Below are 14,027 nucleotides of genomic sequence, written 5' to 3'. Positions count from 1 at the left end.
CTCTCCTTCTCTCGTGGGTCCCTGGGTTCATCAGCCTATCAGGTTCTGTAGCAAGAGCCTCTACGACTGAGCCGTCTCCCCAGCCCCATCTCACGACCTCAAACAGAATATAATTTAAGTACTTTATATGATGAAAACCATGTGGCAACATCAAATATTCAGGCTCAACAGTTCATAGATCTTTAATGCATGAATGAATACTGTTCGACATAGCTTAGTTACTGTTTGTTTGCACTTGCTAATTCACTGTAAGAGTTAGTTCTGATAATAACTCACTATGATAATTACTTCGGATAACAATTTGAATGTGTCATTAAGAACTGTCTTAATGAACATCTGTGAAAATGTCAGAAAATCAGGAGATGATTTTCTTTTTTTAAGTTCTTTTAAAAATAAAATATTAGTACTTCAAGGACTTGCAAATAAAAAGTAAAATTAGCCAGATTCAGAAGTCCGCAGACATGTTTATACACATTTTCCTTTTTTTCTTAAGAACTAAATGTCTTAATTAAAATCTAATTGTGGTTTTCCTCCTAAAGGCCTCAAAGCTTCCCATGTCAATAATAATAGTAGGTGTGGGACCTGCAGAATTTGATGGTAAGTAGCAAGATTTCAGTGGAATTCTTGGACCATTACACTTCTGTCAGCTTGACCTGTGTAAAAGAGTGTGACTGCATTTATATAGAATGTTCTTTTAGGTATAAATATAGCTCACACGCAAATTAAGAACTGCCATTGGGTAAGACAACCCTCTCTCGTTTATACATTAATTGAACATTCACCTCTGGCCTTTTATCAGAGTTTGTACCTCAAAATCCTATGTGAGACTGACAGAGTAATAAATTGAGATTTGGGTCCTAAGGCAAAGAGCACTCTGGGGAAGCACATTTCGTGGGCAAAGTGTTGACAGCCTTTAAAGAACAGTGATAAATTAGTGAATCGTTATGTTGCGAGCGGAAATATTAACATGCGCACAATATGCTAATTGAATGTGATTCCAGCCTCTGGCTAGTTGATAGAATTATCTTGATAAACAAAGCGCTCCACCATGGGAGAGAACCGTACAGAAGCAGTAGAACTGATCTGATTATATGGATGGATACTGGACAGCCTGGCTGAGGCTCAGCCTTTCATAGGCCAGTTAAGCTATAGCTTTTTCTGTCACTAGTGACCTGAGCAAACGTCTTTAAAGATGGTTTGTTACTGGTCGCCCGGCTAATTCCCTTTAGGGGACACCATGGAACTGTGATTGGTCGGCAGCGTTAGCATCTATACGGTTAGTTATATTTACTAAGAGTGGCCACTTGTTTAGCTTGAGATTTGGTCTTCCTGTTTCTGAAGCCCACGTCTTTTAGTCCTGACTGCTGCTGGGTCTGCTACTTTTTGCTCTGGTCATTCACATCTGTCCAACTGTGGACATGCACCGCCTCTTTAGAGCTGCAAAGGCTATGGCATCTTCTTCATGCTTTGACTCGTGATAATCTGCATTGGCCAGTGATGGCAGATTGTGATTCCCAATATCCATCAACTGCAAGCTAAAATAGCTGAGGGGTTCTCCTCTGGCATGTGTTGCTCAGTCCTGTAATGGTGTGTCTACCACTCACGGGGACGTGGCGGTCTGCCAGACCTGATGGAAGTCCCATTGGTCAGCTTTTGTTGTGTAAAAACAGTTGGCCAGGCAATGTCTCGATCTCATTGAAACTTTTTCCATGCTAAAATAGAAACTAGGTGTTGCAGGACCCTAACTCCCCTGATACAAGCGGGCAAAGGCACTGGCCCTTGCTGGTTTCAATTTCTGTCCATGTCCTTTCCTGTAGATTGGCACAGTAGTACTTGGGCACTACCCTCACTCCAAATCCAAAGCTACTTCTTGTCCCTATTTTTTCCCAGTAAATTTGTAGGGGACTGGGAAGCGATAAGTCGTCACTTCTCTACTCGATCTCCAGAACTAACTAAAGGAAAATACAGAGGAATTAGTCAGACCAACCAGTTAAAGAATACATTTCAACCTGTAGATGGGAACAGACTTTCCATTGTTTGATGGCTCCGACTCTCTTCCTAAGCTTCCCTGCTAGGTTTCTTTGGAGCATTAACTGCCCTGAAACACTGTATTTCCTCAGAGACAAGCTGTCCCTGCTCTGAGAGGCAGATGGCCCTTGGAGTCCAGCAACATTCTGGGGAGTAGTCGTAGTGCCTCAAGGATGCATGAGAGAAGTCTGTAGACAGAAAGGGAACGTGGCCTCTTGGTAGTCTGCCCCCAACTCTTAGAACTCAGAGTGCCATTATTCTCTGAAAAATGTAAGTATGGGGTCAGGGTCCTGCAACACCTAGTTTCTATTTTAGCATGGAAAAAGTTTCAATGAGATGGAGATGTTGCCTGGCCAACTGTTTTCAAAGAGCATACCTAGGAATAAGGTACTGGCTATATTATTGGTAGAACACACCTTTTAGAAAATTAAGGAATATACTGTGTATACAAGCAAATCTGTTCATCATAATTACTGGTAACGCTTCAGCCAAAACATTGACTCATAAACATTATGTAGAAAGACAAACTGAAAACAATGTTTTCCAACCTAAATTCATTGCAGGGACTGAAGCAAAGAGTGCCATTGAGGATGGGGCTCTAACTGAGCAGTGCCCTAATTTGGGGGGCCTCTTTGGAGTCTGCTGATTGCGCTGTGTGGGCAAAATGAATTTTCAGTAATAGAATTACATTTTAAGCCCAAGCCAGTTCGCTCATACAATTAATTATTTAGAGAATTCTCACATCCAACTTAATAAACTCTGGGAAATGTCTATAATTGCAGCACCAGACATCAGCAGCTGCTCTCTTTGGACAGTGTTTGTGAATACCAGCTGTGGCAGCCAACGTTGAAATTATTTCTCAACTAACAGGATCATTGTCCTTCACACAAACCATATTTTAGTTCGCACCTGAATAAATGCCACTTTTTTCTTTTGCAGTTATCTATAAAGTAAACCGTGGGCAGTGTGGGCTTGAAATGTCAGCAAGAATAAGGTTCAATGTGAAGATCATAATTGTGGCTGCTTCTTAAATTAGAAAAACATTAAAATGGATGGATCAACACCACAAGCCCATTCAGTCATTTAGGCATAAAGCCATGTTTAGATTCTGTAGGATGGTAAACAGGATGGGAAGATAGGATCAGAGAGTGCTCCCCAGTGCACTGACTCCACTCACTTCTAGAGGTCATGACATCCGGCTGTTAACTTCACGGGGTGCGCTATTGTACACATATACACTGATTTCCTAGTTTACATAGTTCTATTTTACTACATTGTATTCAATTAATGACTGTATTGTATTTCATTTTTCAAGCAATGGTTGAATTGGATGGAGATGATGTAAGAGTTTCCTCCAGAGGGAAATATGCTGAAAGAGATATTGTACAGGTAAGAACTTAAATAAACATTGGTCTCCTTCGTTGTGAAGAACCCGTGTCTACCTGATGTATAAAGAAGCAACTGGAATTTCAATTAGGTGTGCTGGCTTCTGTTAGTTGAGTTGGTTCCTTCTCTATGAGGTATAAGTTAAATAACCAGTGCTTTTCACTTAAGTAAAATTGTTTTTTCCTTTGTCTCAGGCTCACTGTTTGTAGAGTGCAGGTATCAACAATTATCTTTTCCTAATCTACTTTTACGAGAAATTTTCGTCATGGTCTTTAGTAAAACAGGAAGCTATAAATATATTAGTCTTCATGTAGATGGAACATTTAAAAACATGATATATGCAAAAATAAACTGTTTCATAAAACATTTAAAAATTATAGCCATTGTTAGAATTTTCCCAGATTATGGTTGGAAAAATGAAAGTGTGTGTGTTAAAACTATATATAAAAATGAGCTGAACATAAATGTATTTATGACACATGGCATACAAATGATATATAATCTACAAATTTTACATGAAAAAAAATGTTGGAGAAAAAAATACTAAACTAAATACTGCCTGCTGATTGGGAAGTAAGAAGAAAAAAACAATCAGTTAAAAACTGTCACTGAAAGAAAGAATTTAATTCAACCAAATTTATGCATGCTTTACTTAGAGTATGTATCTCTTAAGATGCAAAAGAGGAGGAATTTTGTGATATATACCTTTTTAAGTAGCCAACAGTCAAAAGTCTCAGTACCATTTAAGGATGTGATATACACATTTTATGGGCACAAACAATGGGCACCAATATTATTTCTAAATAATTTCCTGTATACTTACTGCTAATGTAACTACTGTAAAAAAGAAAAAAAAAAAAAAAAAAAGAAGAAGAAGAATTTGGCACCCTATAGAATTGGGTGCAAACTGTAACTTGTGATAACTTGGGCAAACTAAGTTTCTATGTTCTGAGAGATCAGCAGCCTTGTGAAGTGAAGCAAGACCATCTACATAAAGTACGTCCCTGAAGTCCATCCAGGAGTACCAACTAAATTTAGGATGATTATGGAGAGAAAAATGCCATAAGTTGGTAAATAAAAGGACCATGCTGTCTCTCTGTGATAGAGGACTTGCGTGCTAAACTCTATTGAGCTTGATTTCCAGCAATACAATAATGAAATAATAATACTAATTATTAGTAATACTAATTAGAAATACCAATACCAAAAGGATTATAAATTACTCCTCTGAAATCAATAAAATTATATCTTAACAGAGAGACAATTTCACAATTATTGTTTTGAAAGATGAATAAATATGATTTAAACTTCTCTACAAGGCATAATGTAAAAAGCACAAACACATATAGTAGATGATCTAGCCCAAAGTACCTGAGGAAGAGGCCATGGGGATGCCATCTATTTAAGTGGATCATGGTGCTCATCTCCAAAATTAGACACATAATTATTGGCCTTAACCTCATCATCATAATTATGGGTCCAAGTTATTTTACTTTACCTAAGAGCTCCACATAATGTCCAGCCCACACTTTCAGAAAGAAAAAAAAATCAAATCACTGAAGGAAAACTTATCTGCGAAGGACTTCAGGATGTGCTCTGTTGCCATGACAATGCTTCTTTATAAAATCAACAAGGGAATCTCATAGCTTGTTCCATCCAAATGAATGCTTAAGAGAAGCAACACAGCATTATCCCTGAGGAATCAAGGTTGCTCACCTCACCAAAACTTCTTTTTAAAGGACCATTACATTATGCTGTTACCACAAAACCGTACCTATTGACGTTTGTGAAAATAAGAACTGCCATGTCTCTCAATGGACTGATGGCAAGGGGACATATACTGACTGAGATTGGGGCCCAAGGGTCCATGAAAGCTGCTCTTCTAAGCTCTTCTGTTGTCTGCAGAGTCCAAGCTTTTTTGTCTTTGATCTTCTCTGAGGTTGTAGCACGCAGAATACTCTGTGTCCCATTGGCCTAAGTTCACTCAAATACAAGTTAACATAGATAGGGAAATCTCCTCTTCTTGAAAGTCCTAGTTTCTGAGGCAAGTCTATCATGCCTGTGGCACTGGGATTTCCAGAGAATTCAATCAAACACACCTTGGAGAGACAGGGAAACACTCAAGATGTGCCACATTAAACCCCAATCATACGGATAAAGGAGCCTTAGAGATACTAAACAAGAAATTGACATGTACCACGGAATTAGGAGCCCCCCCGGGAGGGACCACATCCTTTCTTACATCTCTGAATAAGGAGGGGACTTTATACACTCTTCTAATTTCACAGAGAAGTTCCTAAATTCATCCTTGTAAGACATGAGCAACGTGGCCATGTACATTCCCAGCATACCCATGAGTCATCTCTCCTTACCACCTTGAATCACATTAGGAGTCTGCCATCAAAGGTCTTCATGCTCTGCTGAAATATTTGTAGATTAGTTACTTACATTAGTTACTTATCCTTCGGTGTTGCAGACAGTAGGGTAGTATTTTGTATCTTCCATTGTTCAAAAAAAAAAAAAATATGTCCGAACAAGCCAGTAAAATAGCATCAGAAGACAAATTAAGTGCTGTGTAGGCTCTGGTTTTCTCACAATCCCTTTTACTCTTTAGCTAATCAAGTTATCAGCTATGTTACTAATAAATCCTCAGGTTTCCCCAGGTTGGAAAATTGAAAGCTGTGTCTTACAGGATGTAGGTGACAATCCGCTGGAAGTTGGGGTTAGTAGTTTGAGCTTTTCTTACATTGTTAGTTAATATGCAGCTTCTGCATTTGCACAGAATGATATCTGAGTCTGTTATGCTCTGTGTGCTAGGCAGGCTAAGACCCGTAGCATTTCATCATTGACCCCTTAGTTAACATTATGACAGACACTTGCTTACTGTATTTTTTTTTAAAGTAAATCTCAGTTCAGTTATTTCTTGCCCGTAATTCCAGCTAATGAGAAGTGAAAGCCAGGAACTAGACACAGTCCTAAAATGTCTTAGACAGCTCTTCACAGGTCATCTGAGCCACATAAACAGCTCCACAGCCTGATCTCAGTTTTCCTCTTTTGCTAAATACACTCAAAACCACATTCTATCTGTCATTGCAATACATATTTTCCCAGTGCTTCCTTCTAGTCTACCTTGTCATTTACCTGGGTCACTTTTCACTGGTGCAGACAGAAGTCCTCTGCCTTGAATTGTGTCCCTCCCACTTTCTTTCACTCCACTCCCTTCCATATAAAACAGCTATGATCCAAGAGGGAGAGTTAAGTAAGCCCCACACTTATTTTGGCTATAAACCAAGTTCTGATTCCGAGACTTGCCTTCTATTATAATACATCTCTCTCCCTAAGTGTAAAATTCTAAAGAGGATCAGCTATCTTTCCACATAACTATAGAACATGACATGTGAGAGTCAGAGCTAACAATGACTGGTGCTGGCCACTGTGATTCGGCCTTGCTAAGTTAAGCTTTCTAAGCTTCAGTTTCCTCTTCAGTCAAATCAAAATAATGATAAAGCCCCATGCGAAATTAAACAAGATAGGGTATTTATTCCCTTAGCAGAAAACATCTCATGGCTCAGCAACAGTGCATTAATAGCAGTGCATACACTTGTCAGTAACCATACTGGCACCATGTGATAGGAAGACATTTTCTGTGTCTTTATTTTATAGTAGCTGTCCTTTGATTTGACCATCTTATGTATAATCATATCCCATTTACCAGAAGACTCAATTTTATATTTTCAAGATGAGTTCCTATGGTGTTTATTTTCATAGGTCAGTATATGCAAAGGGTGCTTGTTGTGCTACGGCTTGGCCCTTGCATTTAATGCAGTGCCGTTCTTCTTGGCTACATGCAGCTGCTGGCCAGCCTATCATTTCCTTTGGAAAAAAATTTAAATTATATTTTCCACTAAAAGGAACATAATAGCCTTGAAGTCTTAGACTTGAAAACTCACTAATGGACTTCTGCACTGTAGAGAAATCAAACACAATTGAGTAGACAGTAACTAAAAGCCAATTTGCCCGAACACAAATTTGTTTTCATAGTTAGACAGACAAAACCATGCATCAGAGCAGCCATAAAGAATGTCCCTTTACTCTGGAGACACTACATAGGGGAAGAGTTGAAAAGAAGACGTGGAACCCCACACATGCTGTGTTTTCTGCTGAGCAGAATACATCCCCTGTATTCGCTATTACTAGGATAAGTCAGCACACTATGGATAGTGCTGCCTTCTTAACGTACCTGTTTAAGAGTCCGAGTTCAGAGATGACAGAGCACCGTCACCATACCTGGGGACTGGTTTTGCTTTATTATTTTTTTAACCAAATGTCTCTCGCTGCAGTGTTCAGAAATGAGAGATTAAATAACAGAAGAGAGGGTGATCTGAGTGGTAAATTGTCAGGGTAGGAGGATATGTGCAAAACAGCTAAAGGATATTTTGCCCTGGGAACTGTCAAGTTGATTTGACAAGAGGTAGTGACAGGGGGGAGTTGTTGGCATTTCCCTGCTGTCTGATAGTGTACCTGGCCACAAGACTGAAGAACAGATGTCCCTTGGGGAAACACTTAGATAATTCAGGATTAGCAAGTAGAAAGTTCTCACACTTTTCCCCTACTCTCAACATACTTCTATTATGAGTAAAAACCTGTTGGTAACATTGACTTTCTCTGATAGGGCTCTCCGCTGGGGCTCAGGTGGCCTGTCAAAGAGTTAGAAGTGATGGATACCTCCTCCAGGGATAAACACCCTAGGTTTATTTTGTTGTTGTTTTATTCATTGTATATCAACAGGCACAGAAGAGGAGAAGAACTCTAAGCATGGTGATTTTAGTTCTGATAATTCTAGAATAGAGCAAGATTCTCAAAAACAAGCTGAGGTAAAAGAGCCTAAGAAAATACAGAAGAAAGTGATATAAGACACACAAAACCATTTGTTTGCATGCTCAGGAAAGCACAAAACTGGAAGCCAAAATACATATGGAAAGGACCTGTAGAGGTGTGTGTGTGTGTGTGTGTGTGTGTGTGTGTAATTATAAAAATTAAAAGGATAAAATTAAAAGAAAAAAGCCCCGACATAATATTATGAGACAAAGAACCATCAAAGATACCTTTGAGCCCATTTTCCGTGGGCCATCTATTGCTGGGCACACAGCCCATTCTTAAGCATATTTTGTTTCCTCAATGAGACTCCCTCGGGGAAGACAACATTTTTGCTCGTGAGGTCATCACAAGCAAAGCCTCTAGATTAAGGATGGAAGCCTTTGTCCACGGCTTCTCTGCTCTAGGACACCACCTGGTGTTGACCAGTGCAAGCCCATGCATATGTCAGCGGTCTCTGAGTTCATGAGGGGAGGTAGGGAGGAATGGGGGGGGGGAGCAGAGAGAGAGAAAACCCAGCAACCAGGATACATTGTATGGGGGGGGGGAGAGAGAACCCAGCAACCAGGATACATTGTATGGGGGGGGGGAGAGAGAACCCAGCAACCAGGATACATTGTATGGGGGGGAGTACGTTTTCAATAAAATAGAAATAGAAAGACAATACCAATAGAGCATGTGGTGAATTAAGTCGCATGCATAGCTACACATACACAACAAATAGAACGTGCACAAGAGAGCCCATGCCAATAAAAACAATTTTATCTTTAGAGAGAGAGAGAGAGAGAGAGGAAGGAAGGAAGGAAGAGAAAGAAAGAAGTCTATCCTACAGTGCTTGCTAAAAAGCTTAAAACTTTTTTAATTAAAAAATTAAATTCTGTGAACTATTGATTTAGAATAAATGAGAGAAAAAAAAAAACCAGAGCTAACCTTGTTTCTTTACACCTTTAAGTTTTTGTTTACACTGTCATCTTGCCTTTAATGAAGTGATGTGACTTTGCAAAAGTCATGCCCTCCCATTCTCCCCCACCTGAAGAAGGTTGTACACACTGTGAGCTCTCTCCTGTCCTAGCTTAGCCTTCAAGGGTGAGCTATTCCCTTCTGTCTATCACATGTCTGACAGCTGAGGAAGAGGTATTGGGAGAACAGAGTAAAAGGGGTTATCTTCACTCCCATCAAAATTGCCCCTGCTATTTAGTTTCCTATATGTTTAACTTGTTTTCTTTGTAGCAGCTGGATTGTTTTAAGTGTACAAATAACAATCGTCTTTTTTTTTTTTCGGTTTTTCGAGACAGGGTTTCTCTGTGTTGCCCTGGCTGTCCTGGAACTCACTCTGTAGACCAGGCTGGCCTCGAACTCAGAAATCCGCCTGTCTCTGCCTCCCGAGTGCTGGGATTAAAGGCATGCGCCACCACGCCCGGCTCACAGTCGTATTCTTTTTTTTTTTTTTTTTTTTTTTTTGTATTCTTAAAGTACATTTTGAATAACAGCTTCCACGCAAAGCAAGTTTTCACAATAAGTTTGTCACAGTTACATTACAATATGAAAAAGGAATGTTCTTGGTGTCTCTGGAAGAAATACATTTACATAAACTTTCAAATCCTATATGCAGAAATTATTCTATATCGTAAATTAATGTCTTCCCTCTTCATTTTATTTCAAGGCCGAATGATTAATGTGCTTATAAACTAGCCACATCCTGAATTATTTCAATCGTTTCCAAGTTGCTTCAAGAATTATTCCTTATAGAGAAATTGAACTGTTATGCTCAGCAATGCTGTGTTTATTAACTAAGTTACTGTTCCAAGTGACAATGGACCCAGACAGTCTCTTGGCAGAGCACATGGGGGAGAGCTGATAAGGACCGCTGTGTAATTGCTAGATAAAGGCAAAGCAGCGACCTTTAAATATGAAAATAATTATAACATTTCAGTAAGAACGATTCCAACTTCTCACGCTGAGATCTTTTGCTTTCCCAAATAACACATATATAGCAAACATATACTGCCTCTGTGTACAGGGATCCAAGTTCCCATCATAGGTACTATGTGTTTTTCCTGTTTAATAGTCATGGTGTGATGTTCTCATAACAATTAAAAATACCATGTTTAGGACTCCTTAATCATGCGGGCTATTTTCTATGTGGAAAGGTATAAGATTTGTTCCATGTTCTACATTAATTAACTTTTATATCAGAACTGCATTAAGCATGTACTAACACAACTTGACAGGAAAATAAGATCCATAAAGGTTAAATGCCCCCTGGTGTTGGGCATCAGTTAGGAAGTACCCTCCAAAGAATGACACAAGAGCCAACAGGGAGAGAATTGCATCCCCTTTGCTAAAACACACATTATGAAGATGAGATAATGATTGCTGTAATAGTCAGCTGTAGTGACAAATATATTTTAAAGGTAGGATGTGTATCATTAGTATCGTTACTCGGGGCATTTGTGATTCTCCTTGTTGCTGTGACAAAATACTCAGACGAAAAGCAAGTATGAGGAGGAGAGGATGTATTTGGTTTATAGTTTAGGTCACTTTCATCACTGATGGAAGTCAGGCAAGGAATCCATTGCTGGCTCAGTGTCTGGGGTCACTCAGCTAGCTTTCCCCTACAGCCTAGGAATGGTACCGCCCACGGTGGGATGGGTCCACCCACATCCATCATCAATCAAGAAATTCCTTTACAGACATGGCGGAGGGCCAATCTTATTTGGGCAATCCTTCATCTGAGACTCCCTCAGATAGCTCTGGGTTGAGTCAAGTTGGCAGCTGAAACTGAATGTAAGCCAGGCATGGTAATGCACACCTGATATCCCAATACTGTCTGAAGCACGAGGACATGATCAAGAGTTTGAGGCCATATTTAGGCGATATAGTGAGATCCTGTCTCGAAAACCACTCATAAAAGTAAAATATTAAAAAAAAAAACTATCTGTATGTGCTGATCTTGTGTCTGTCACATTAATAGCTGAATGAAGGTTGTGGAGTAATTTTTTCCCCCTCTGTTCTAGTTTGTGCCGTTCAGGGATTATATTGACAGAAGTGGAAACCACATACTCAGCATGGCGAGACTGGCCAAAGATGTCTTAGCTGAGATCCCAGAGCAGTTCCTTTCCTACATGAGAGCCAGAGGAATCAAGCCATCACCGGCGCCCCCGCCGTACACCCCTCCTACACACGTGCTGCAGACGCAAATATGACCACGCCCAGATGCTGATGTCCCTCACACGCCAGTCGGAACTGCGAAGCCTGTGCTTTGATCCTGGTGCTCTGCTTTGAACCAGGGAATGAGACACTTTCTCAGTTTGGTTTCAGCAGTCCTGGAAAATGTGCTTTCTTGGATCCAAATTACATTCTCTTCCTAAACCAAAACTGTAAATAGGGTTGTTGCATGAGCAACCGGGAAATTGTTTAAGATGCTTGAAGCAAAGTAGAGATGTCTTCTCTAATTTTTGAATATTTTTGTTTTTTTGTTCATGACGGAATAGTAAATTTCCAATGTATTATTGGGAAAAAGCACAAGCTACATTTTTAACACAAATGTTGTCCTTGACTGCTACATATATAGGCCGGCAGTCTCTGTGTCGATGTTTACACGTTACTACTTTTTAAATTTCAATACTTTTATAACTGTTCTTAAGAGTAAGTTTTAAATATTGAATCCTTTGTCTTCTAAATTGCAATAGCTATAATCACAGGAGCAATATCTCTTTGAATGACTGTCTGGACATTCATGGTATGAATAAGGGAAGAGAAGGAGGTAGAATCTACTTAGTGATTAATATCCATTTTGGTCAACCGTGGGAGTTTCAACTTATAAACAGATGTGGCCCTGTAATATGCATTTTTTTCATGGACTTTGGGTTTAAATTTAGACTGCAGTCAATTTATCTTTCAAATGCCAACTAGAAGCAATGAACAGGCAAACATCGTGAACTGTTAATGCACAGAATATACTTTGTATAAAAACCACCATCCTTATAACACTATGATTTAGTGTGTAAAAACAAGACTATATAACTCCAAACCATGTAGCAGGTGTATTGAACTTTGTATTCAGTTATATCCTGTCTAGATATTTTGATTCAAAGGGATACTGGCTCTCTTGCTTTGGAATTTATATTCTCACCCTTCCATCTTGCCTTCACGGGTTGCACAGGCTGGAGTCTCTTGTGAGTTCTCAGTTCCACGTACACACAACCCTGTGACTTAGCACACAACACGTTTGTGAAATAAACTCATTCCTGTGCCCCAACCTGCCTGTTTGTGAAATAACCCATCCCTCTACCCTGACCTGCCTGCTCACAACCAATTCTAAATAGTTTTCAATGTACAGTTTTTATACGAATTACAGTTTTGTGAAGTTACGTCTACATTTCTTTAGAACAAATGGCCTTAAATTCTCACAGAATTCCTGGAAATGATTGTGAATTGCCTTCAAAATACAGAAATGTGTATTTGTTTGTTGTTCTTTTTTGTGTCAACAGTGTGACTGCTTTCTAACCTCTCTGCCTCCCCCTCTTTGCTACTTGGATTCTTCCTATTGTGTGTGCTCTTGCCACAACTTGGATCTATGGTGACTTTTATAAGCATGAAGCTGTTTTACTGGAGAATATGCATAATCCTCATAGCTAACAGAGTCACAGTTACATAACTGTGACGTGAATTGTCCATTTTTAAGTACCTATTAAAACATTTAAAAGGATAGCTTGCCTTATGTGTATTTCCTAGGAGTGACGGAGTCTCATCATTTCCTTTGCTGATCTTAAACATGGATGCTGGTCTATTTTATGAGTCAACAGATTTTATAAGTTTACCTTCAATCTTCAATCCAAAAGACAGTGGTAAATACCTTCAATATTTGTTCCTTCTTGTCAAACATCAGTTATTGTCCTTATACTGACAAGAGTGAGCACTCTTGTCTAACTGATAATGCACTCACATAGCACAGGACTGGATTCCAGGGGTAAGATGATCTCTGATGGATCATCCTCATGGCTGAGAAGAATAATTGGGTCTCCATGTAAGACTGGGATAGTCTTGTGTCCTTGTTGAGAATGAAGACAGCATTTATAATAGGATATCAGGATTCATGCAAAACTGGACTCCAGCTCTCAGCCCTTGTGAAACATTTGCTGTAACCCCCTAATTTTTTTTGAGATGGTTGTAGGTATGCTGCAGTGGGAAATCTGAGGGACATGTTGCAGACTCAAAACGCATGTCAGCAGCTGCACAGGCAAACTGCACATCAAGGTGACTTATACCTTAGACAAGAAGCTTCAGAAAGGTGTGCCCGGAGAGAAAAGTGTCAGAGCCGTTACCACCAAACTGCTAGCCTTAAATTACTTACCATTTTCTCTGCGCAATGAACTCTCAGGCTTCTGTTCCATTATTCCTACCACCCAGGTTCACAAGTTATGCACTGTCAATTTCTATTGCTTCAAGCTACACAGACCTGCGCTTTTTCCTTTCCCATCCAATAATGTCCAGATTCCCAGTCACAATGCTGAGCTCCGTCCTTAAGTTGTTGCATTGATAAGCAACTTACTAGAGCATCTTATGCCCCCCCCTGAGGGAATATGACTTAAATGGCAGTCACTTTGGGAGTGGGTGGTGCTGCCTGGAGATGGGGTTCAGCCTAGCCATCCTATGGAGGAGATGTGTTAAGTGGAGGCAAGGCTGGCCCTCTAGACATGGGTTTGGAAGTCACAAATGCTACATGTTCCTCAGGA

The 14,027-nt window shown here is 39.7% G+C and overlaps 1 protein-coding gene across 4 annotated transcripts in view; it reads left to right on the top strand.

Annotated features, from left to right (window-relative positions):
• The window catches only part of Cpne8 (copine VIII), a 191,908-nt gene extending 178,907 nt beyond the window's left edge, over positions 1-13,001 (top strand). For 2 of the 4 annotated variants that reach the window (NM_001357979.1, NM_025815.2), the window contains 3 exons: positions 540-597; positions 3,344-3,417; positions 11,307-13,001. In NM_001357979.1, coding sequence (NP_001344908.1) covers positions 540-597; positions 3,344-3,417; positions 11,307-11,495 — 321 coding nt within the window. In that variant the 3' untranslated portion in view covers positions 11,496-13,001. The remainder of the gene's footprint in view (positions 1-539; positions 598-3,343; positions 3,418-11,306) is intronic. The other 2 variants (XM_030248705.1, XM_006521285.1) reach the window with 1 other exon arrangement.
• The last annotated feature ends 1,026 nt before the right edge of the window (positions 13,002-14,027 follow it).

This window comes from Mus musculus, chromosome 15, assembly GCF_000001635.26.
Source record: "Mus musculus strain C57BL/6J chromosome 15, GRCm38.p6 C57BL/6J".
Classification (NCBI taxonomy): domain Eukaryota; kingdom Metazoa; phylum Chordata; class Mammalia; order Rodentia; family Muridae; genus Mus; species Mus musculus.
The sequence above is the reverse complement of the archived record's forward strand: the minus strand, read 5'-3'. Positions and strand labels throughout refer to the sequence as shown.